Source organism: Danio rerio, chromosome 16 (genome assembly GCF_052040795.2).
Source record: "Danio rerio strain M-AB ecotype USA chromosome 16, GRCz13ab, whole genome shotgun sequence".
NCBI classification, from domain to species: domain Eukaryota; kingdom Metazoa; phylum Chordata; class Actinopteri; order Cypriniformes; family Danionidae; genus Danio; species Danio rerio.
Genome location: NC_141036.1, coordinates 1,805,001 through 1,832,021, shown reverse-complemented (window position 1 = coordinate 1,832,021; position 27,021 = coordinate 1,805,001). Strand labels below are relative to the sequence as shown.

General features: G+C 35.5%; 1 protein-coding gene across 2 annotated transcripts in view; it reads left to right on the top strand.

Annotated features, from left to right (window-relative positions):
* The window catches only part of ascc3 (activating signal cointegrator 1 complex subunit 3), a 263,272-nt gene that overhangs the window by 79,608 nt on the left and 156,643 nt on the right, over positions 1-27,021 (top strand). For both annotated transcript variants that reach the window (XM_087286373.1, XM_087286372.2), the window contains exons 9-10: positions 10,649-10,852; positions 11,276-11,416. In XM_087286373.1, coding sequence (XP_087142499.1) covers positions 10,649-10,852; positions 11,276-11,416 — 345 coding nt within the window. The remainder of the gene's footprint in view (positions 1-10,648; positions 10,853-11,275; positions 11,417-27,021) is intronic.

Below are 27,021 nucleotides of genomic sequence, written 5' to 3'. Positions count from 1 at the left end.
GATGATAATGCATAATATTCGTCTAGATATTCTTCAAGATACTAGTATTCAGCTTAAAGTGACATTTAAAGACTTAACTAGGTTGATAAGTTTAAGGTCGGGTAATTAAGTAAGAAACTGTATAGCAGTGGTTTGTTCAGTAGACAATTGAAACAAATATTGTGTAAAGGGGCTAATAATATTGACCTTAAAATGGCTTTAAAAATTTTTTTAACTTGGTCCCACTTTATATTAAGTGTCCTTAACTACTATGTACTTACATCAAAAATAAATACAATGTACTTACTGTGTTTATAATGTATTTGAGAACACTTGTGGTGCTTTTGAGTTGGGATAGAGGTTGGGTTATGGACAGGTTTGGTGGTAAGGGTAGGTTTAAGGGTGTGTTAAGGTGTAAGGGATGGTCAACAGTGTATTTACAAATGCAATTACAAAAGTTAATTACAGATGTAATTACATACATGTATTTAATCAAGCATAAGTACACAATAAATACATGTATTTACACAATAAGTACATTGTAACAATCTATTAGTTCCTGTGTAAGTACATATTAGTTAAGGCCACTTAATAAAAAGTGGGACCTAATACTTTTATTAAAGCTTTAATTCTTGGCAAACAAGACTTTCTCCAGAAGAAAAAATATCATAGAAAATACTGTGAAAAATTCCTAAATCTGTTAAACATCATTTGGGAAGTACATGTCTATTTTGAAGTGAATCTGACACATGAACATGTCTGTTTACACGAATGGCGCAATTTATTCGCTCAGGTCACGTCTGGTCTGAACACAGCATAATAATTCAGTCTTTAAGGGCTTTATTTTAACGATCTAGGCACAAAGTCTAAAGCTCATGCCGCAAAAGCATTAAGGCTGTGTCTGAATCCACTTTATTTTAAGGATGGAAAAATACGCCCTGCACATGGTCTAACAGGGCTGTGCTTATTCTCGCAATGAGTTCTGGGTGTGTTTTAAGCATAACATGCTCAGGAAACTCCAGCAAAGGGATAAATGAACAATAATAATGAAGTGTGGTCAAACAGCTGAGTTACACCCAAACACACGTCCAGTTCATATCCCCCATATGGTGATGCAGACGTCTCCAAAACCCCACAGCTGGACAAATCTACACTTGTTTTTAATAGACAAGTATAAATCTGCATATAATAAATAATACTGCTAATAATAATCACATTAAACAGATGCAGATTATCATGAATAAAATGAAAAAGCCCCCCGTACATCAAGTTGGCATGGATGCAGTGGTTTTTATATTAAATAATAATTTTTTGCATCATTTTATTCCTTTTTTTTTCATCAGTAAAGATATTTGTGTTTTTCTGTACATCTAGTGTGTTTTAAGGGCTTTAACCTGCATAGAATCATAACTAACTGGACTTTAGGGCTGCTTTTACTTGGTTTTACTTGGTTTTATTTCAGTTTCTCAAAATAGCAGCGCTCCAACAATGCGCCTTAACACACCTCCTTTATAGACCAGCACACCCATGAGTCCACAAAGTGACCCACATGGATTTGCTATTTAAACAACGTGGCCCAAAACTTGACAATTACAATTGCGCTGGTCTGAAAATAGCAACAAATCACTTCAAACTCGTCTTGCGCATTTTTGCGCTGGGTCTATAAGGTTTTTTGTGGCTAGTTTAAACTACTTATTTGAGATGAGCTGAATCAACACAATCCCTGAGGTTTTTTTAGGACAACTTAATTGTTACATGTTCAATCCACTTAAATGTATAAAAACAGTTAATCGATTTGTGTTCGGATAACATGAATGAATTTTGTGGAACCCATTTGTACTGTGTAAAAAGAGTGGAGTAAAGCTGCATTTATACTTTCGCCAGGCGCCGCATCGTTCACCTCCGCTGACTCAGCGCGCCTCACGAAGCGGACGAGGCTTTTAAACTTGATGCGTTTGCCGTTGTGATATTCTTTAAAACGACAAAAGAAACTGACTGTAAAGTCAGACGGATAAAAGTAGTAGGAAGAAGTAGGAAGTTTCCGGAACAAATTATTTTTATTTTTTTATTAAAAATTTTGGTCCCACTTTATATTAAGTGTCCTTAACTACTATGTACCTGCATCAAAAAATAAATACAATGTAATTACTATGTTTATGATGTATTTGAGAACACTTGTGGAGCTTTTGAGTTGGGATAGGGGTTGGGTTATGAACAGGTTTGGTGGTATGGGTAGGTTTAAGGGTGGGTTAAGGTTTAAGGGATGGTCAACAGTGTATTTACAAATGTAATTACAAAAGTTAATTAAAGATGTAGTTACATACATGTATTTAATCAAGCATAAGTACACAGTAAATACATGTATTTACACAATAAGTACATTGTAACAAACTATTAATTACTGTGTAAGTACTTATTAGTTAAGGCCACTTAATATAAAGTGGGACCAAAATTTTTAATGATTTTTAGGATTTTTATAACCATTCAAGATTTTTTTTTAATCAAACTTTGATTCATAACTTTTTTTTTTATTCATATCTCAGACAGTTCTACCTATTAAAGTTTATTAAAACATTAATGACAACAGAGCATGGGCTGCTCTACAAATATATATTTCATTATGACAATGCATTTTATTTATCAATCTTTTAACCTTTTAACAAAACCTTTCCTCCCTTCCCATGGCTGTTTCAGTTTCTAACCAAGAATTATTGATCATCAGGTTATTTCTATGATCACGGATCATAAAGATGTGTGTACAGTTTCAGACAAAATCTCTTCAAAGTGTTTCATATTCAGCTCAAATCAAATGCTGCGCCGTGAGAACTGTTCGCTCGAGTCTCAAAAAAAAAAACATGTGCCCCGCCAGTCGAAATCATGTCGCACCCACCCAAAGCAAACCTCTGCAAACTCCGCGATGACGTCACATTCGCCGCGCGCACTCAAGCAAACTAACAGAGGCATCGAGTATAAACCAGCCTTAAAGCTGAGATTGTGCTTTGTGGTGCAAAAGATCTGAGTCTGTTGATGTTTTGAATGGGATCCTGGTCTGATAATGTTCCATTTACCCCTGAGCCTGAAACTCAACCACCTGAAATCACTCCACTCGCACCCGCCGATGAAAAGTCGCGTTTACTACCGCTATTTCTGCCGGCAGTAAAGAGAGATTAAACCCTTTCCTCTGACGAACACTTGCTTCCTACTCTGTATGGCTTTCGCTGATGGATTACCTCAGGGCTACATTACCGCGTACACCAGTCTACAATAGTGCACGTGGGACCACCCTGACCCACATCCCCGTTTCATGTCATCTGACGAGCATTCATCACAGCGCTGAGTACACTTCTAAACAAAATAACCAAAATGCCAGACATTTTCCGAGATCATTAAGTAATGACGACTCCACGTGCATGCCTTACTCGGAAGGTGAATGTTGGGGCATGCATACATTTGCATTCATTTGCATGTTTAAGGCGTGCAGGGACACTGGCAGTTCTTTATAGACGAAGCTGATAAATCAAAATGAAGGGGACTCTTAAAAGAAGCAGTTTGGTTACTGTGGTGATGCAACCGTTCAGTCGGATAGGACGAGAGCGCCTAATTACTTATGAATATTTATAAGTTGCTTCTCTGAAGACCCACCTTGGGAATATAATGGGTCGGATTGGCTCTTGATGGGAGGCGAAGAGCGATACACTTTTCTTTCTCCTCATGTTTTGCTGGCGTTCAGCAGAAGGTGAAGTTATTTGGAAACACCCACAACTGATAAAGTGCTAAGTGCTTTATGGGATTTCTTCCGTGTGGATAATTGGGCCGTTAAAACTGATGAAGTTCATCTCTACTTCAAAACCAAGCTACTTTTAAATCCCGGACTGAAGTGGAATCTTTGTAATTGGCTGATTCACACTAATTCTGCATGCAAAATCATGTTTTTTTCCACCATAATTCCCAAATATTTGAGCCAAAATTAACACTAATTGAGCTAATGCAGTATTATAAAACACTGCCGTTAAATATGAAACACTATTAAACAGAATATTTAGGGGGAACACACACATTTTAGAGACAGTCTATAAAACAAATGTGTTACTGAAGTTTAAAGCACCACACCGGGCACTTCTTGTGGGTTTGATAGACATGCACACAAAGACGAATAGCTTACTGTTCTGAGGTAGTCAGCAACTTCACAACCTTCTGTCCAGCTCTCAGGTGATCCTCACACGTCTTCGCTCTTTCAGCTCTTAATAATCCCCTCCGTTTGGCTTCAGTCTCGACTTTAAATCAGATCAGAGCCCTGTAATAACTCTCTGGGTGTAATTGTTTTCTTTTCATTTAAAGCGTGCCAGAGCAGAACGGTAAAAGAAGAGACCGATAGCATTGCTAATGAATCCTGATCCCCTGATTTCAAGACACCGGCACAGGAATGAAGGATGCGGAGAGCTGGAGACGTCAGATAGGGAAAAAAGACCTTGAATTTTAGATTCTCTGGATTTTTTAAAAATACTTGGTGTGGATTTACTAGGGATGTCCCGATCAGTTTTAATTACCATCAAGTCCGAGTTATTTGATTTTGAGTGTCTATCGATACAGAAACCCGATCCGATACTTCTATAATGCATAAAAAGAATAACGAGTAAAGAAACAGATCCAGAATGTTCCTTATTTGGACTAGAAATGAGGCAAAACAAAGTAAGAAAACCTTTTATTTCCGTTGTGAGCATTCAATTACTATACATGAATACTGTTCGAATCTCCATAAAACCGTCAAATAGAGCTATTTAACTATTTTCTGAAACTGTATTCATATTGCTATATTAAAAGATAAAATAACGCTGATTTTTCCAATATCCTGCAGTCCTAATGTAAATATCAACTTTTAGATTTTTAAAATTAAAAAAATCTAATATCAATACAAATACACCTCAGCTTAAAATGCTCGGCAGGCAATGCCAAGTTTACATATCTCACAGTTTGCTTTGGCAATGATGTCATCATCAACTGTATAATACCTCCAGACTGCAGACATACTCACGTTTCCGCTTTAAGCTGCTTCCATGTTCTACTTTGCCAGCATTTAACCAATGGCGTCTCTGCAACAAAGTGATGTCATGCCGCACACGTTGCTTTTCTGTGTAAAGTCAAGAAAGAGGTCTAACTCTGTGCCACTGCATGTGTTAAAAAATAATGAGAATATATTTGAATAATGACTATATATTCAAGTCCTGACCGGGAGGTGATGTCTGATTCTGATTGAGTCTGAAAAAATAATAATAATAAAAAATATAAATATATAAGTCAGAATTATTCGCCCTTTCGTTTATTTTTCCCCAATTTCTCTTTAACAGAGAGCAGATTTTTTTCCGCACATTTCTAATCTCAATAGTGTTAATAACTCATCTCTAATAACTGATTTATTTTTATCTTTGCCATGATGACAATAAGTAATATTAGACTAGATATTCTTCAAGACACTTCTATACAGCTTAAAGTGACATTTAAAGACTTAACTAGGTTAATTAGGTTAATTAGGCAGGTTAGGGTAATTAGGCAAGTTTTTGTATAACGATGGTTTGTTCTGGAGACTATCGAAAGCAAATATAGCTTATAAAGGGGCTAATAATATTGTCCTTAAAATGGTTCATAAAAAATTTAAAACTGCTTTTATTCTAGCCGAAATAAAACAAATAAGACTTTCTCTAGAAGAAAAAAATATTATCAGACATACTGTGATTTTTTTTTCTTTGCTCTGTTAAACATCATTTGGGAAATATTTACAAAAGAAGAAAAGAAAAAATCAAAGGGGGGCGAATAAGACTTTAAGTGTATATGCATATAGGGGCGTAGCAACTGGTGGGAGCACGGGCGATATGTTCCCCTTACTTTTAGAGACAGACCATATAGAAACCGGTGATTAATAATTATATGAATGTAAACTTTTCAATCTTAAAAAAAAAAATAAAATAAAATTTAGTAAATTTAGAACAACATACAAGGGCAATAACAACATTGTTGACATCAAAACAAAAACAATATAGGAAGAAAAGAAAATACAGTTAATCAAAAAACTAAATTGAATGCTTTAAAATGCTCAACAGCTCTTTTTGCTTTGGCATTTTTTGTTTCTTTTATCGTGCACAGGTAATGACCCATTTCTATTTTGAAGTAAGTAAAATTAGTTTTTTTCACTGCCCGTTTACATTTATGAATAAAAAGTTTTCCATATATAATGGGCAAATAAGCAATATGCCAAACTTTGAAGTCGACTGTTTTCTCAAAAAAAAAATAACACATCTTTTTCTTTGAATTCCAATGCAATATTCATACAGTGCTTCACAAAAAAAAAAAAAAGAAAATATCACACCAAAACAACGGTGTATAAATACAATCATAAAATTAATAACTTTTCAATCTTGTTCAGCTCTCCCCCCCCACTTTCCGCTACACCCCTGTAGGTATATATATACACACACACACACACACACACACACACACACACACACACACACACACACACACACACACACACACACACACACACACACACAAACACACACACTCACCGGCCACTTTATTAGGTATACCTTACTAGTACTGCGTTGGACCCCTTTTGCCTTCAGAACTGCTTTAATCTGTCATGGCAGAGATTCAACAAGCTACTGGAAATATTCCTCAGAGATTTTGCTCCATATTGACATGATAGCATCACACAGTTGCTGCAGATTTGTCGGCTGCACATCCATGATGCCAATCTCCCGTTCCACCACATCCCAAAGCTGCTCTATTGGATTGAGCTCTGGTGACTGTGGGGGCCATTTGAGTACAGTGAACTCATCGTCATGTTCAAGAAACCAGTCTGAGATGATCGGAGCGTTATTTTGCTGGAAGTAGTCATCTGAAGATGGAGACACTGTGCTCATAAAGGGATGGACATGGTCAGCAGCAATACTCAGGTAGGCTGTGGCGTTGATGCTCAATTGGTACTAATGGACCCAAAGAAAATCTCCCCCACACCATTACACCACCACCACCAGCCTGATACAAGGCAGGATGATCCATGCTTTTATAGTGTTGACCCTAATTCTGACCCGACCATCCAAATGTGGCAGCAGAAATGGAGACTCATCAGAGCAGGCAACGTTTTGTCTACATGCCTAAATGCATTGAGTTGCTGCCATGTGATTGGCTGATTAGAAAATGAATGCGTTAATGAGCAGTTGGACAGGTGTGCCTAATAAAGTGTCCGGTTAGTGTAAATTACCGTTCTACTTTCAATATCGTGCAGCCCTAAATCAAATGTAGCAAATGTGGACTGATACACGGCCGCTGGTTGTGAAAATAACCTCACACTCAGCAGAAATACAGAAATACTCTCCGGCTTTTCATCTCTCATCAGAAATCTGCCATTGTTGATGGCTGTCAGAGTGGGCGGATTGATTGAAATCTCCGAGACTTTCCCCATTTGTGTCCTTTTTGCAAGGTTTTAATGTTCTGAGCTCCTCTGTACACGCTCAGCCATTTATAAAGGTGTCCCAAAGCAGCACTTGATCTGACAGCATCTGTAGAGTATGTTTTTTTTTGGCTAGCGCTGCTTTAGGTTCAGCATCCTTTGACTCTGGCGTACAGTGATTGATTAGTTTAGATAAAGTCACGGATGATTGCCTTGTGGGAGAGCGGAGTCACTCATTAACTGCGCATTAAAGTGGCTTCATTAAGCTTTTGGCTCCCGGTGCCACTGTCACTCTGACCATATGTGTCTCCATTACACTCTTGTGTTGGCCATAGCACACCTGCTATTACACACACAGATTTACGTTTAGAGTTATGCATTTGCACAATATTGCACACATTTTTCTGGGGTAAATATTGAGAAGTTTCAGAGGATGGTTTCAATAGCTCTATTTGATGGTTTTCTCTGGATCAAGTTTATAGACAAGTAGTAATACTTTCAAATCTACTCTGAATGTAACTGGGGGCAGTGTAAAGACCTGAGGACAGGTGTGATGTGCTCTGAATCTGGTCAGAATCCTGGCCGCAGTGTTCTGGATGAGCTGTCTGACTCTCTTTTTGGGAAGGCCAGTGTGGAGTCCATTACAGTAATCCATTCTGCTGCTGATAAAAGCATGAACAAATGTACTTCAGTAGTCATAAAGTATTTACAGATCCACTTTTGGATTGATCTCATATGAGAAACTCAAAGATGAGGATTTGCATGGCAGTTAAATCACTGCACAACCTTGGCTTTTGTCAAAGAATTGATATTTACATTAGGACTGCAGGATATTGGAAAAATCTGCGATATATATTTTTTTAATATTGCAATATGAATACAGTTTCAGAAAATAGTTAAATAGATCTATTTGACAGTTTTATGGAGAGTCCAACAGTATTCATGTATAGTAATTGAATGCTCACAATGGAAATAAAAAGTTTTCTTACTTTGTTTTGTCTCATTTCTAGTCCAAATATCTAAAAATAAATCCTAGGTCAAGTAAAAATATGGTTTTGTTTTAAAATTCAGGTGAAAAAAGGGAAAATTAAGATTTTTTTCCTTAAAACAATCTTATCTGCCAGTGGGGTACGTTAAAGAATCCTTTTTTTTTTTTTCACTTTTCAGGGTTCAACGCTAAGGATTTTTCTACTGGTCCGATCGGGTCAATAGTTCAGATTTTTACTTGCCCTGCCAAAATTTTCACTGGCCCCACCAAAAAAGAATTTAAATGTAATAATTTTTTTAGCCCCATATTTTAAATAATGTGTCAAAAATAATGTGTATAATTATTTAAATGTTAAAAATGATTAAAATAATATTTTAAAATGTTTATATATGTGTAATGAGCAAAATGATGTGTTAACAAAACAAAAAGAGCAGTATGGAAAATGTGAAGGTATTTTATTTCAGTTCAAAATTATTTAACAAAAGGTGGCCCCAGTCGGGCCAGTATAATGATATCTTCTACTGTCCCAAGCGTATCACACTGGCCCCGGGTCATCAGGCAGTCCTTAATGTTAAGCCCTGCTTTGAAATCTAGATATTTGGATTAGAAACTTTTTGTTGTTGCATAAATCGTATCCGTTCCATATAAATACTGTGATTAAATACAATTCTGTAGCTCCCGGTCAATTATAAACCAGATGTTTGATCCAGAATAACTAGATTTCAAGACACTTCTATACAGCTTAAAGTGACATTTAAAGGCTTAACTAGGTTAATTAGGTTAACTAGGCAGGTTGGGGTAATTAGGCAAGTTATTGTAAAACAATGTTTTTTCTTCTTCTGTAGACAATCGAATAACAATATAGCTTAAATGGGATAATAATTTTCGCCTTAAAATGGTGTTTAAAAAATTAAAAACTGCTTTTATTCTAACCGAAATAAAACTAATAAGACTTTCTCCAAAATAAAAAAATATTACCAGATATACTGTGAAAATTTCCTTGCTCTGTGAAACATCAATTGGAAAATGTAAAAAAGAAAAAGAAAAAATTATTTCAAAGGGGGGCAAATAATTCTGACTTTAACTGTATATATATATATATATATATATATATATATATATATATATATATATATATATATATATATATATATATATATTTATCCAGTGAGTTGTAATTTCTTTATTTCTTTATTTTACAGTAGATGGCACTCAACGCCTTTATTTATTTATTTATTTATTTATTTATTTATTATTATTATTATTATTATTATTATTATTATTATTATTATTATTATTATTATTATTATTGCTATTGTTGTTGTTGTTGTTTTTAATATTATGCAAATAAATTTACAACTTGAATAAATAAATAAATAAATAAAAATATAAAAGAGGCTATTGTTTTATTGTCTATTTTTACCCATATACTCAAATGCTCACATAAAAGAGTGGGTTCGACGAGTCATGCAAGTAGGCCTTTATGTCATGAGATTATTAAAAACTGCTCACTATAGCACTCTTTTAATTTGCTTAAATCTTTTCTAACTTTAATAATGAGTTTAAGTTCTATTGCTATTTATAGGGAATTTGAGGGTAGAAATTAAGCACACGACTGATTCCTGAGAGAAAACTGATTTCATGTAGTTCTGAATTATTGTACGCTGAAACTGGGATCTGTGTGTGCAGAAATCCACAGATTTTTAGTCCATCATTGAGTCTTTTTATTTACTTGTGTAAATGTGTGTACATTTATATTTATTCAGTTTTATAATTTAATTTCAGTAATATTATTGACTAATATGAATAATATTGACTAATATGAAAATGTCACTACGATTTATTTACAATACAGTGTGTAAAGTCGTATTTTCTGTCATTTAGTTGATATATTGCTTTGTTTACCAAATAAGTGGATCAGATCTAATTGGATTTGCCTTCAGAATAACATTAACATTGAGTAAAAGTTCAAAAGGTGTTATTTTATATTTCATATATTAAGTTTTTAGTTATCGCACTTCCAAAATCTGCAATCTCCTCAGATTTTGGACAAAATTATGCACAGAAATGGTAAGAAATTTCTGCAGATTCTGTCTGGCCCTAATAAACCATCTTAAAAAGTGCTTGTAATGTATTATCAGCTCACACGTGTGCTCTGAATCGTTCCTCAGAATCGATCTGTTCATGTGTTTTGCATGTATTTTAAAATGAAATGTTTGTTGTGTCTCTTCCAGATCGGCCAGTTGGTGTTCAAGGGCATGAAGAGGCTGAACAGAATCCAGTCTATAGTGTTCGAGACGGCTTACAACACCAATGAAAACCTGCTCATATGCGCCCCCACCGGTGCCGGAAAAACCAACATCGCCATGCTCACAATACTACACGAGATCCGCCAGCACCTACAGCCTGGAGGAGTCATCCGCAAGGACCAGTTTAAGGTAAACACACACACACACACACACACACACACACACACACACACACACACACACAAAGACAATATTGTTGAGTGAGCTGTTGGCTTCCTGGCAGCCAATAACTCATTTCCGCACCATTCCTTATGCATCGCCTACCTCAAAACCTAGTTTGTTTAGCTCACGTCAAGCAAGGATAGACTTGAGCATTAAATACGTGTCAGGAAGTTTCTCCAGATGTAAACGGATGCATTGTCTCACGAAGCGCATTTGCACAAGACAGCTTCAACGATGACAGACAGTCTTCATACATCACCATTAAACTCTTTCTTTAAGGCAGCCGGCTTCATATTTCTGTTGTAAATTGTTATTTGTGCCGGTTGCCAGGGAACAAATGCTAGCGAGCCGTCTTCTCATTTATCATAAGCGTGTCTTGTCTCTCTATAGATTGTGTACGTGGCTCCGATGAAGGCCCTGGCTGCTGAGATGACTAATTACTTCAGTAAGCGATTGGAGCCTTTGGGCATCGCCGTCAAGGAGCTGACGGGAGACATGCAGCTGACCAAAGGAGAAATCCTGCGCACTCAGGTAACACCTTTACACGAATGCACCTTCGGCTACAGTTGTAGATTGGGGATATCTGAGCCCCCTCCCCCCTCTGTTTACTCTAGCCGAAATAAAACAAACAAGACTTTCTCCAGAAGAAAAAATATAATAGGGAATACTGTGAAAAATTCCTGAATCTGTTCAACATCATTTGGTAAAGGAAAAGTCACAGGAAGGTGAATAATTTTGCACTCATTGGGTTTTGGACTTGGCTAAACCCAACCGCAACTCATCAATGGCTTCATCTGTTGTCTGACGCTTGGGAATGCTCGTATATCATGATGCTGGCGTAAAGATGTTGTTAAAGATCTCTAGTGGGATGAGGTGATTGGTTTAAATTCTGCAAGCAATGATCCTTGACCTATCACCGTTGAGTCCATGATCAAGACTCTTACCTTGGGGCACTCCATCAGGACTCAACCGATTTTGTGTGTGTGTGTGTGTGTGTGTGATGCTTTTAAGACTGCAGGCCAGTCACGTTTGATGATGGCTTCATTCCACATAGGCTTCATTCATCCATGGAAGCATATGTGTAGCAAAACCCATTTAAAATGTTATTTTAAATAACAAAAATGCATTGCAGTATATATATATTTAAATTAGCATTTTAGAAGACCTGCAATGTTTGGTGCACAATGAAAGTGTTTTTTTTTTTAATTTATTAAGTCCAACCAAAGTTTTAATATGCAAACTACATGCTGATTTTACAATCTAACCAGTTTTAATATGCACATTACATACTGATTTTAACATCCAACCAGTTTTAATATGCAATATACATACTGATTTTAACATCCAACCAGTTTTAATATGCAAATTAAGTACTAATTTTAACATCTAACCAGTTTTACTATGCAAAGAAAGTACTGATTTTATTATCTAACTAGTTTTAATATGCAAATCATATACTGATTTTATCATCCAACCCGTTATAATTTTCTAATTGCATACTGATTTAACCAACCAACCAGTTTTAATATGCAAATTAAGTACAGATTTTATTATCTAACTAGTTTTAATATGCAAATGACATACTGATTTTACCATCCAACCGTTATACTATGCTAATTACATACTGATTTAACCATCCAACCAGTTGTAATATGCAAATTAATTACTGATTTTATTATCTAACTAGTTTTAATATCCAAAGGACATACTCATTTTAATATCCAGCCAGTTTTTAAGATGCAAATTACGTACTGATTTTAAAATATCCAACCAGTTTTAATATGTAAGTTATGTACTGATGTTAACACCCAACCAGCTTTAATATGCAAATTGCACACTGATTTGAACATCCAACCAGTATGGATGAAAATGAAATACTTATTTAAACAACCACCCTGATTTAATATGCAAATCACATTCTAATTTAATATCCAAAGAGTTGCTACATGTAAATGACTCTGATTCTAACATCCAACCACAGTTTTAATATGTAAATAGCATATTGATTTTTACATCCAACCAGTTTTAATATGCAAATGAAATACTGATTTTAACATCCAACCAGTTTTAATGTGCAAGTCACATGCTGATTTAAATAGCCAACCAGTTTCATTGTGCAAATTACATACTGATTTTAACAGTCAACCAGTTTTAATATGTAAATGACATACTGATTTGAATATTTAACCAGAGTTTTAATTTACAAAAATAACATACTGAATTTAACAGCTAACCAGAATTTTAATATTCAAATTGTATATTGATTTAAACAGCCAATCAGAATGTTTGCATTTAAATGACATAATGATTTAAGCAGCCAATCAGAGTTTTAATATGTAAATGTTGTAAGTTATAAAGCCTTAAGATGAGTGTAGTTACATTATTTACTATATTTACTATATTAATTGCATGTGTAATTTGCATATTGAATTGAATTTGCTGACATTTATATATTTTTTTTGCACATGTCATGAAGAATGCAAATTTAAATACAGAAATGCATTTGCATATTTTGCATTGCCATTTTGCATATTCAATTTCAAAATGACTTTTGCCACTGATATGCTTCCACATTCAGCTCTTAGCCAGATTGCTTGTCTGTTTTTTTAAGATTTCTGCATTATTGTTTTAACGCAAATTAGAGATTGTTCCAAATGTAGGTGTATAGCCAAGTCCACAAGGCCGTGCTCTCGTAAAGCACTTGTCTTGTCTTACCAATCAATATGATTGTACAATGGAAACACATCTATTTGCAATGCTGCAGCGCGCACAGTTCCGGGCCAGCAGTTTCAGGACGGAAGTGTATATACGTGACTGAAGAGTGCTGGAGAGCTCAGGATGAAAGCAGTAATAGCCTTATATCAGAGCTGAAGGACTACAAACTGATGATCTCAGTATATTGAGGAGGAGGAGTTTGTTTTGAATCACCGCTCACATTATTTTATAGTGTACTTTCAATTAGGGCTGCATCTTTTCAACTTCTGTTTGACAGAAAGAAGATTTATTTATTTATTTATTTATTTATTTATTTATTTATTTATTTATTTATTTATTTATATATTTATATATTTATTTATATATATTTTTTGTGGAAGGGGGGTGGGGGTTTTGGGGACCTAAATGCACCTCCATTCTGATACCGGCCACTTTATTAGGTTGTCCAACTGCACATTAATGCAAATTTCTAATCAGCCAATCACATGGCATCAGCTTAATGCATTTAGGCATGTAGACATGGTCAAGACGATCTGCTGCAGTTCAAACTGAGCATCAGAATGGGGAAGAAAGGGGATTTAAAAGACTTTGAACGTGGCATGGTTGTTGCTGCCAGACGGGCTATTTCAGAAACTGCTGATCTACTGGGATTTTCACGCACAACCATCTCTAGGGTTTACAAAGAATGATCCGGCAAAGAGGAAATATCCAGTGAGCGGCAGTTCTGTGTTGCCTTGTTGATGCCAGAGGTCAGAGGAGAATGGTCAGACTGGTTCCAGCAACAGTAACTCAAATAAGCACTCGTTACAACCGAGCTCTGCAGAAGAGCATCTCTGAACACACAACACGTCCAACCTTGAGGCGGATGGGCTACAGCAGCAGAAGAGCACACCGGGTGCCGCTCCTGTCAGCTAAGAACAGGAAACTGAGGCTACAATTCACACAGACTCACCAAAACTGGACAATAGAAGATTGGAGAAACGCTGCTGCTCTGATGAGTCTCCATTTCTGCTGACACATTCGGATGCTCGGCTCACAATTTGGCCTCAACAACATGAAAGCATGGATCATCCTGCCTTGTATCAGCGGTTCAGGCTGGTGGTGGTGGTGTAATGGTGTGGGGGAGATTTTCTTTGGGTCCATTAGTACCTATTGAGCATCAACGCCACAGCCTACCTGAGTATTGCTGCTGACCATGTCCATCCCTTTATGAGCACAGTGTCTCCATCTTCATGTCATAAAGCTCAATCATCTCAGACTGGTGAACATGACAATGAGTTCACTGTACTCGAATGGCCTCCACAGTCAGCAGAACTCAATCCAATAGAGCAGCTTTGGGATGTGGTGGAACGGGAGATTGGCATCATGGATGTGCAGCCGACAAATCTGCAGCAACTGTGTGATGCTATCATGTCAACATGGAGCAAAATCTCTGACGAATATTTTGTGTGTGTGTGTGTGTGTGTGCGTGTGCGTGTATATATATATATATATATATATATATATATATATATATATATATATATATATATATAAACATATATATATATATATGTGTGTGTGTGTGTTATTATTATTATTAATATTATGGGTTTTGTTGTATTTTTGTTTTAAAACTTTACAATTATAAATTAACATAATCATCATGTATTTTAAGTACTGTATTTATTTAATTTGAACAACTATTATTTGTTTATTTATTTAGTTTGCACAAACAGCAATCGTCATGTTTTGAGCGCTGTAGATTCATGCATTAATGGACAGACGGAGACCTCTGAGAGCACTTAATTGTTAAAACAAGAGCGAGGTGAAGAATAGATTTAGAGGATTGTAGAGAACAAGTCGGAGTCACAGGTCAAGCGGTGTGAGGAGTGTAATATCAATTGCTGAATAAAGGGAAATGATCCTCATGCGTTCCCACAGGAAGCTCCCCTTTTCTCTGACCATATCAATTGAGTGCCCTCGCCGCGCTTCCCAAACAGCAGAGCAAACAAAGCCACCGAAAAAACAAATAAAAATGGAGAGATGTGAAGCAAGGAGACGTGTTGTAGAATAATAAGGCGTCATTGCTCTTTCCATTGTGCTTTACTGCCCCCTCAGCCCTGTGTTTTTCAGACATCGGCAGCCTTGCACAATATACTGCTTTAAAAAATGACCATCTCTGCAGTGGTTAGCTGGGAGAATATCAAGTATCTCGCCTATTTTTTTGCAGCATTGGAGATGTCTCTGAGGTGTCTGGGGTAGACGCTGAGACAGGAAAAACAAGTGGTCATTACTAGCAGACCTCACAGTTTGGCTGGCGGACGTGGTGTCAGTGTGCGTGTGTATCACACTGTGTTTTAGTTAATTGCTGGAAATGGCGTGGAAGGCATAGGGTGATGGGTCGTGCCTTATAGAAACCCTCAAGGTGGTCATTAGATATTGATTGGTGGTTTTGCATCGGAGCTGGATCTCCCAGAGCTGCGCGAAGTTAACAGCAGGTTGTGACCTGGCCATGCTATTATTTATTGTTGCTCTGCTTTAATCACAGTGTTGTTTTCATTTGCTGATTTTTCTTTCTCACGCACTGTATTATCCTCTATGCCTCTTTTCAATATTCCAAACACTATAAACAATGTTAGGTTCCACACAATCAATTTGATCAATGAAGAAATTAAGTTAAAGTTTTTTTTTTACGAATTTCAGTGGATTTAACATAAAGTTGTCCCCCAAAAAAACTCAATAATTATTTTGTTTTAGCTCAAATTAATTAAGTATTGTGAACAAACAGCAAAATGTAATGTTTTGCAATCCAAAAATGTCATTATAATAGATGTGAATGGGGCAAAAACAGCCCCAAACATAATGAAAGGGTAGTGTATTTGAAGAATACATGGCTTTGCTATCTAAAAATGTCTTTATAATGGCAGAAACATATCCAAACATAACAAAAGGGTTGTCCATTTGAAGAATACACGGCTTTGCAATCAAAAAATGTCATTATAATAGAAGTCAATGGGGCAAAATCAGCCCCAAACATAACAAAAGGGTAGTCCATTTGAACAATACATGGCTTTGCAATCTAAAAATCTGCTTATAATTAAAATCAATGGGGAAAAAACAGCCCTAAACATAATGAAAGGGTAGTCCATTTTAACAATGCATGGCTTTGCAATCTAAAAATGTCATTATAGTGGCAAAAACAGCCCTAAACATAACGAAAGGGTAGGCCATATGAACAATACACACCTTTGCAATCCAAAACTGTGATATAATGAAAGTCAATTGGGCGAAAACAGCCCCAAACATAATGAAAGGGTAGTCCATTTGAACAATACACAGCTTTGCAATCCAAAAATGTCATTATAGTGGCAAAAACAGCTCTAAACATGACAAAAGGGTAGTCCATTTGAACAATACACAGCTTTGCAATCCAAAAATGGGATAATAATGGAAGTCAATGGGGCAGAAACAGTCCCAAGCATAACGAAAGGGTAGTCCATTTATAGAATACACAACTTTGCAATTAAAAGATGTTATATTAATGAAAGTCAATAGGGCAAAACAGCCCCAAACATAACGAAAGGGTAGTCCATTTGAACAATACACAGCTTTGCAATCCAAAAATGTGATTATAATGGCAAAAACAGCCCCAAGCATAACAAAAGGGTAGTGCATTTGCTTAGAGTGTATTAAGTTTTTGAAAGATTTGAAAGCATTTTCCTGTAATATGTGTCAAATTAAGATGCGTGAACAAAAATCATTCTATTTGCTGAAACATAGAGCATGTTGTGGCTGAATTTAGTCGAAAAAACACCAGAGAGTGGATGAAAACATCCCCAACAGCACACAAGAGTTAAATTCACTTAATCTACTTGTTATTTTAAATCAGCATGAAACAAATGTTTTCTGATTTATTGTGCTGTAGATGCAGGTGAAGCAGGATCTGAATGTGTAATTGAGTCATTGTTGTCTTGCTGTTGTAATTGAAAGTTTATTCTACCTACGTCAGTTATCAATAGGGACGCAGTGAAATTAAATTTCTCAACCGAATCCATAAGTACTCAAACGTTTTGTAATAATACTTGTATATTTGTATTAAATAATTTAAGCCATTGTTTTAAATAAAAGTATAAGGACTTATAAAAGTTACCTCAATAAAAATATGCTTTGTTCAAAAATCTGTTTGGCGGGTCAAATCTCATTATATTTTAGATATCAGTTGCGGAGGGTGGGCTGTAAATGGCCTGCTTGTGTGCAGTTTGAGACCCCTGGTTTAGGGTATTTCATTTTCTGGTGTTAAACTGGTGCACAGGTCATATTTGTGAGTCAACAGGATGGTTAATTTATTTTGGTGCAAACCTGATTTTTCCAACCTGGTATTAGTAAGGTGTACCTAATAAAGTGGCCGGTGAGTGTATATAGATGAATATATGAGTAGAATATTGGGCTATTTTGAACTTTGACCATAGTGCATGTACAAACTGGTCAACAGTGTGCTCTGCGGCTCATTTGTTTTGGTTGGTGCAGCAACAAATTCGCCCTTGCATGATCCAAACCATTGAAATGATTGGGTTTCATAGGGCAGCGCAGTGCTTTCCGTGTCCAGTGTGAAAGCCAGATTACATTATTCAGTGTCTACAGCAGGAGGGCGAGTGAAACTAGTGAAATCAACATAAGCTCATTTTTTATAGCTCATATTTTTCAAGTGAAACCCAAAAATGCCATATTCAGCAGGCCGAAATTTAGGTTAACATGCTTAATTTAAAATCATTAGTGCTTTAAAAAGTTCTTGAATTTGGTGAAAGAGTTGGAACCATGGCACTGTACTCTTCATCCACCAATACACACAGCTGACTCCAGTACACACACACACCTACTCAAGCCTCACCCCCTCCCCGTGCTGCTTTCAGAGATCTTGTCATTTCCCTCAGCTTGGATCATAGCACTTTGTCTGTCTTCTTATTTCCCTGTTGCCATAGTAACCGCTGTACAGTAAAACGCCTAATACACAGAACACACACAGCTGTTCAAATAACCCCATTGAAGACTAAATTTGTGCTGTCAGAGGCGGCGCTGACATTTAAATAAGAGGCCATAGGTTATAAGAGGGAAAAGACGGAGATGTTGGCTTGATAATTAGATTATGGAGAAATCAAAGATCTGTCAGCTCGGCTAATAGTGGATACGGGGAAAACTTTGATAAGGAGTATAATACGTTATTTTGGCATGAAATGAGTGTTCTTAATGACTGTCGGGATGGCTTTGATTATAGATTTTTCTCTTGATTATATACAAAATAATTGCTTTTCAGAAGATTCAAAGTGCAGTGGTAATAATGCAAATTTAAGGCACACACGCACACACACACACACACACATGGTTATTTATTGATAATAAATATTTTATTTATTTAATTATTTATTTTATTCGTTTATTAGTTTATTTATTTTTATTTTTTATTCATATATTATTTTTATTTACTTTTTATTTGCAGATTTTTTTTTATTTATTTTATTTTATTATTTATTTATTTATATATTTATTTATTTTTTATTGTTGGATTATTTAATTTATTTATGTATTTATGTTTATTTGTTTATTGATTTTAATATGAATTAATATATATATATATATATATATATATATATATATATATATATATATGTATATATATATATATATATATATATAATTTATTTATTTTAATTATTTTATTCCTGTATTTGTTTATTTATTTATTTTATTATTTATTTATTTTAATTATTTTATTCCTGTATTTGTTTATTTATTTATTTTATTATTTATTTATGTATTTGTTTATTTATTTAACTTTTTATTTATATTTTATGTTTATTATTTATGTTTAGTTGTTATTATCATTATTTATCATTTTTATTTGTTTATATATTTTAATATTCAATAATTGACTAATTAATTAATTTTTATTTCTTATTTATGTATTTGTTTGTTTTTATTATTTTTTATTTATTATGTTATTTTTTTGTATTAATTAATTAATTTATATATATTTTTTATTTTACTATTTGATTATTTTATTTATTTATGTATTTATGTTTATTTATTTATATATTTTATTTATTTAAAATTTATTTTTATTTATGTATTTGTTTATTTTTATTTATTGATTTTTTTTTTTTCATTATTATTTTTCAATTTAATATATTCATGCATTCATTAATTAATTAATTCATTCATTTTTTGATAGATGGTAGCATTGGAAATGAGTAAAGAGGGTAATCACAGACAGTGTTAAGCATTTTTCAATTGTCTTGATGAATGTAACTTTCTTTAGTATTTGTATGACAAAAGGTGCATTTACTGTGCTTCTCTAAATTGATTCATCCAGAACTGTAGAATTAATTTACAGTATTATTTAAACAATTACAATATAATTAACTTTAATTAAATCAAATTACATCAAAGTTAAAGGTAATTCAGCGTAGTTCACAATAATTAGTGCTTCAATGCAGCTTTAGATCTATATGGCATTACAGTCGAAACCAGAAAAATACAATAAATGTATTAGTTTCTAATATTTTATTAGTTACTTATACATTTAATTAACTAACTTATAACTAATTACTTTATCAGTTAAAGTATATATAATATATATATATATATATATATATATATATAAATATATATATATATATATATATATATATATATATATATATATATATATATATATATATATATATATACATTGTTAACCTGCAGTTATATAGTATATAGATGATGTCTATTTGTCTGATCAGTAAAGTAATCCCTTAGTTGACTGTATTAGTCGAAAAGTAATTTATTCACAGCAATTAGTTGCTTTGAACACTGCTCAAAGCTTAGTAAGGCTGAAAAAGACTCTTGTCACAGCATTTCTTGTCATATCAGATACATATAATTCACTGAGCATTACTGAATATTCCACTGACATCAGATCAATTACAGTCCTGCTTGTCAAAATGACAAGAAATTCTCATTTATTAGCGAGACTGCACACGCTGACTTCTTAACCCTCATGTTTTGTTTGTGACGTGGAGCAGAAGTTGATCATTGAATAAGTTTAGCTTTTCTTTGCAAATACTGAAAAAACAAAACTTTTTACATATGAGAAAAATTCTGGCACATGCTGCGTTGCAGGACTTTTTTTTTTTTGAACATCTAGCCAGCTCATAAAACGTACCCAGGTCTACATTTCTAAATGCAGCGAAATATGTAACCAGAGCTACGTCTGCTCACACTTTTTATTTTTGCAAATCCTCCAGAGGGCGCTGTGTACACTTTTTTTTAATGATCTCAAATTTCTCTCGCGTGTCTTCTTCTCACATCAATCCACTCAATATACGCTTTAGCCGATCAGGCCAGCTTGCTGTCGACTGATTGTCCTACTGACCCTGCCCACTTCCCCGAACCCAACCAATAGTGTTTTTAAAAGCAGTGTAGAAAAAGCCCGTGATTTCACCACGTTTTCAGCCTGTTGTTTATATGTCTATTTATTTGCTTTTGTTTTACCTGGTTTCTGGAACTATTTTTCGCCAAGCTCAAACCCCGCAGTTAACTCCACTCTCCGTCCCAAGTACATCGGCGTATGCAGCGAGCCACTGTGCAAACTAGTAACACCAGCAAAGCCGTCCGGACAGAGGTAAGCAGTCAGCAGTGTTGCGTAAACAGAAACCGAAGCCCTCTGCTGCGTCATACCGCCCTATTGTGTTTGTTTTACATGCAAAATAGTCAGACGCACCTCTGACTACATAAATCATGCTCTCCAGAAATGTAGACGGGGTACTTATCCACAACGAGCTTGTGCTAGAAATGTACTGCCATCTGACAACTGAGAAATGCATTCATGTTATTCTTTTTGTATTGTTACATACATCAAGTATAGCTTGTTTGGTGCACACCAGCGGTTTCTTATATGTTTTTAAAGGAACATTTACTCTACGTAGAAGAAAGTAAGGATGCATAGCAAACTCTTATTTTTTTGGCTGGCTTTTTGTTCTTAAAAAGGTGTTCACTGCTCACTCTAATATCTGAGCTCTGCAGTTCTTAAAGCAAGGCAAGCGAGAACGATTGTGTTTGTGCTGGAATTAATAGTGGGTCAGATCCTGTGATTTCCCTCCTCAACCTGGCATCGTGGGGCTGTGTGATGTTCAGTCATGATGACAATGTAATGGACATGCTGTCTGCATTTGAGGACTGGTCCACGTTGGATCTTCCGTTTTTTTTCCCCCCTGAAATGTGACAGCAAGTTATTATTCCAGGGCATGTCCCATTTTACAGACACCGCCTAGATCAAACTACATATTCCCCCAGTTGAAGAGATGACACAATTGCTTCCCACAAAATGGAAGTGTAATCTTATTTCTTCTAAAATCACCATACCAAGTTCAGCTTAAACTAACACTCCACTTTTATTTGAAATTAGGCTCCTTTTACAACTTCCCTAGAGTTAAACGGGTGAGTTTTACCATTTTGTGAATTCATTTAGCCTATCATTTTTAGCACTTTTAGCTTAGCTTAGCATCAATCAGTCAGATTAGACATCTCGCTCAAAAATGACCCAAGAGTTTCAACAATTTTCCTGTTTAAAGCTCGACTCGTCTGTAGGTACATCATGTGCTAAGACTGATGGATCGATTTTCTAGGCTGATATGGCTAGGAACTATACTCTCAATCTGGCGTAATAAAAATTGCTTAATTCCTTGCAATATCATTGTGCGTTCTCCAGCAAAGTTCCTTGATTGTAACGCCAGAATGAGAGTATAGTTCCCATCCATATCAGCCTAGAAAATACCAACTTTATTATTTTCTGTCAGTCTTACAGTAGTACTGTTGCAAAAACCAGCCCTTGTAGATCACTGGAGAACACTCATTGTGACCCGGACTACACATCTGCCACCCAACTGGACTACATATCCCATCATGCACATCACACACGCACCAGTTCCAGATTGCTACTGATTTCAAACACAGCTGGATTTTTTTTCTAGGCCAATACGGGTAGGAACTATACTCTCTTTCCAGCGTTAATAATCAGTGTACATTACTGACGTGCCATGGCTTCAGCAGGTGCAATGATATTACACAGTGCCTGAAAATCGCCTGCTTTCTGGCAAAGCCATTATGCCTTCTGCAGCTGTGATCACCAGCCATCCAGCTCTTGTAGATTGCTGGAGAACACTCACTGTCACCCGAACAACATAACTGCTTCCCAACTGGACTACATGTCCCATCATGCACCTCACACACACACCTGTTCCAGATAACCACTGATTACAAACACAGAGCTGGATCTAGTTTCTAGGCTGATATGACTTGGAACTATACTCTTAATCTGGCGTAATAATCAAGGGACATTATTGCATGGCTCCAGCAGGTGCAGTGATATTGAGCAGTGCCTGAAAATTGCTGAATTCCTTGCAATATCATTGTGCGTTCTCCAGCAAAGTTCCTTAATTGTAACGCCAGAATGAGAGTATAGTTCCCATCCATATCAGCCTAGAAAATACCAACTTTAGTATTTTCTGTCAGTCTTACAGTAGTACTGTTGCAAAAACCAGCCCTTGCAGATCACTGGAGAACACTCATTGTGACCCGGACTACACATCTGCCACCCAACTGGACTACATATCCCATCATGCACATCACACACGCACCAGTTCCAGATTGCTACTGATTTCAAACACAGCTGGATTTTTTTTCTAGGCCAATACGGGTAGGAACTATACTCTCTTTCCAGCGTTAATAATCAGTGTACATTACTGACGTGCCATGGCTTCAGCAGGTGCAATGATATTACACAGTGCCTGAAAATCGCCTGCTTTCTGGCAAAGCCATTATGCCTTCTGCAGCTGTGATCACCAGCCATCCAGCTCTTGTAGATTGCTGGAGAACACTCACTGTCACCCGAACAACATAACTGCTTCCCAACTGGACTACATGTCCCATCATGCACTTCACACACACACCTGTTCCAGATAACCACTGATTACAAACACAGAGCTGTATCTAGTTTCTAGGCTGATATGGCTAGGAACTATACTCTTAATCTGGCGTAATAATCAAGGAACTGACTTATCATGGCTCAAGCAGGTGCAATGATATTACACAGTGCCTGCAAATTGCTTGAATTCTCATAATATTTTTGTGCTTTCTGCAGACATGGTACAGCAGCAAAGTTCCTTGATTATTACGCCAGAATGAGAGTATAGATCCCATCCATATCAGCCTAGAAAATACCAACTTTATTAGTTTTTTCCGTCAGTCTTACAGTGGTACTGTCACCAGCCCTCGCAGATCGCTGGAGAACCCTCACTGTCACCTGAACTACACATCTGCCACCCAACTAGACTACACATCCCATCATGCACATCACACACGCACCAGTTCCAGATCACCACTGATTACAGACAGAGCTGAAGCTTGTGTGCTTTCTATAAATACACACACTTTGCTGAGTCTTGTTTTCTGTAAGTGAGCGTTTCAAAGCATTTTTCTGTCTAGCCTTATGTTTTTGACCCTTGTTTTGTTTATTGTTTATGTTGTTTTGCCACATGCCCCAACCATTCGCCTGTTTAAACGATCACTCTCTGGATATCCTTCATGCTCCTGTCTGTTCCTGTTTTGACCTCGCCTGTACGACCATCCCAAAATAAAGCTGCATTTGGATAAAGGCAGAACGACATATCGTTTGAGCATCGATATCGCAATGTGTATATGCGCAAAAGTCACATGGCAGGATTAGATTATTAATTAAAACATAAAGATATTTTTAAACATTATTTTTGCAAATTATTTATACAGTGATGTGCATGGTATTTTACGTTCGATTGTTCAATTTATGCACTTCAATACTGTTAGACTCTCCACAGAACTATGAAGCACTGATATTTAACTTTGATTTTTGTGTAGTTATAGATGCTTTTGGTTTATTATATTTCATGCAGACGCACGACATAGAAAAAGACTTGATCATGGTCTGAATTGGAGAAATGGCTCTCTAAATAAAGCTATTCAACTCATACGGTAAAATTATATTCATAGCAAAACAAAATATCGTAATGTCAGATCTGTCCAATATCGTGCACTCCTAATTTGGAGTCCTCACCTCTGTTGCCGACCCTTCTCATTACAAGTACACGATGTAACTACAAAAGAGTCAAGCCTAAATAGGAAAGTTTTAAGTAAGTGGCTAATGGTCTAATCCAATTCAATGATCTATGCTAAGCTAAGCTAAGAGTGCACTGAGATCAGCTGAATCTGTTCAATAGATTGCATTGGTAAAACTCAAATAAAACTTAAATACAGTGATGCTTTCTTGTAAATGCAGTGTTGCGCTCTTCGCTCGTATGCACCTGACACTTTATTTCAACTCCATCCTACAAGGACTCAATAAGAAAACCGATATTTACTATAAATGTACCACAATAATGTTGCACTTCATGCTTCAACCTTAACACTTTTGCACAATATTATTCCTTTAATGCATCTTTTCCATATCTGTCTTGCACAATATACTCCACAACATTGTTAAGTCGCATGTAAAAGTACTTGTGTAGCTTGTCTTATGTGTATAGATAAGTATATTAGTTATGCACATGTTTTTTTTTTTCCATATAGCTCTTATGTCCTGTGTTGTGCTTGTGTTTATGATTATTTATGTAGCACCGTGGTCCTTTTAGTACAACATTTTGTTCCTCTGTTTGTTCACACATGTAGCGGAATGACAATAAAGCTCGACTTGACTTGACTTTAAAGACATGGACAAGCAGAGAACTTTGAGCTAGGAGTTATTCAATAATCAGGCTCACAAAGAGGCATCTCGGTTTGGCTGTGATTCCACATTCAATACTGTACCAAAAAAGCAATCCCCTGCTGATGAAATGGATCAGAAGATTTTATTTTTCTTTTCTTATGTCAGATCTTGACCTCGGGGTTCTGCTCAAGATGTTGAAACACTATTGATCCCAAATGTGGAAGATCCAGCCAGAGGCAGGTTTGTGACAGTGGATCTGAAAGATGCATATTTTTAGATAATTGCACGTCAGCGGCACTATCTGAGATTCACCTTTGGGTGGGGGGGTTAAGACTTCATGTTCTTCTTAATGGATTGTCAGAGTGTTTACATTTGAAGCTTTTATGGCTTTTTAAGTCTCAGAGTGTACCTGAAAAAAAGCTCACACATCCCTTATCATTGGACTTCCTTTTAGACTGGATTTACATTTGGTGGAGATGAAAGCACGCCGCATAACAGTCCATGTCTGCTCCTTTCTGAATGTATTATCTATGTGAGTTCATACTGGCTTTTCTCCATAGGCGTTTGAGCTTGATGTGTTCAGCAGCTGTGGTCAGTCCTCTGGGCATCCTTCATTGCAGATGGTTTTAGAGCTGGGTCAATCACAGAGTTTGCTCATGTCATTGACTATTTGTGTCTTGCTTAGATTTGCTGCAGTAGGCAAGAGAGAATCCACACCGTTATACTATTTACATTACTTTTCTTTTTTTCTTTTTTTTCTTTTTCTTTCTTTCTTTTCTTTCTCTCTTTTTCTTTTTTTCTGTTCTTTTTTTTCTTTTCTTTCTCTCTTTCTTTTTTTCTTGTCCTTTTTTCTTTTTTTCTTTTCTTTTTTCTACTTTTATTCCCTTTTTCTTTTTTGTTTTTTTCTTTTTCTTTTTTTCTACTTTGCTTTCCTTTTTCTTTTTTCTTTTCTTTTTCTTTCTTTTTTTCTTCTTTCCTTTTTTCTTTTATTTTTTACTTGTCTTTTCTTTTTTTCTCCCTTTTCTTTTTCCCTTTATTCTTTTCTTTTTTCTTTTCTTTTCTTTCCTCTTCTTTTTTTTCTTTTTTATCCCTTTTTTATTTTTTCCTTTTTATTTTCTTTTTTTCCTTTCTTTTCTTTTCTTTTTCTCTTTTTCTTCTGTCCTTTTTTCTTTTTTCTTTTTTTTTCTTTCTTTCTTTTTTCTTTTTTCTTTTATTTTTCTCTTGTCTTTTTTGGCGCTTTTCTTTTCTTTTTCCCCTTTTCTTTTTTTCCTTTTTAATTTAATTTTCTTTTCTTTTCCTTTTTCTTTTCTTTTTTTCTTTTTTATCCCTTTTCTTTTCTTTTTTATATTTTTCTTTTCTTTTTTCTTCTTTTCTTTCTTTTTTCTTTTTTTCTTTTAATTTTTTTCCCCTTGTCATTTCTTTTTTTCGCTTTTTTCTTTTTCCACTTTTCTTTTTTCCCTTTTTTATTTACTTTCTTTTTCTTTTTCTTTGTTTTCTTTTCTTTTCTTTTTTTTCTTTTTATTCATTAATTTTTTTCACCTTAGTCCCTTATTAATCTGGCGTCGTCACAGTGGAATGAACCGCCAACTTATCCAGCATATGTTTTACGCAGTGGATGCCTATCCAGCTGCAACCCATCACTAGGAAACATCTCATTCACACACAC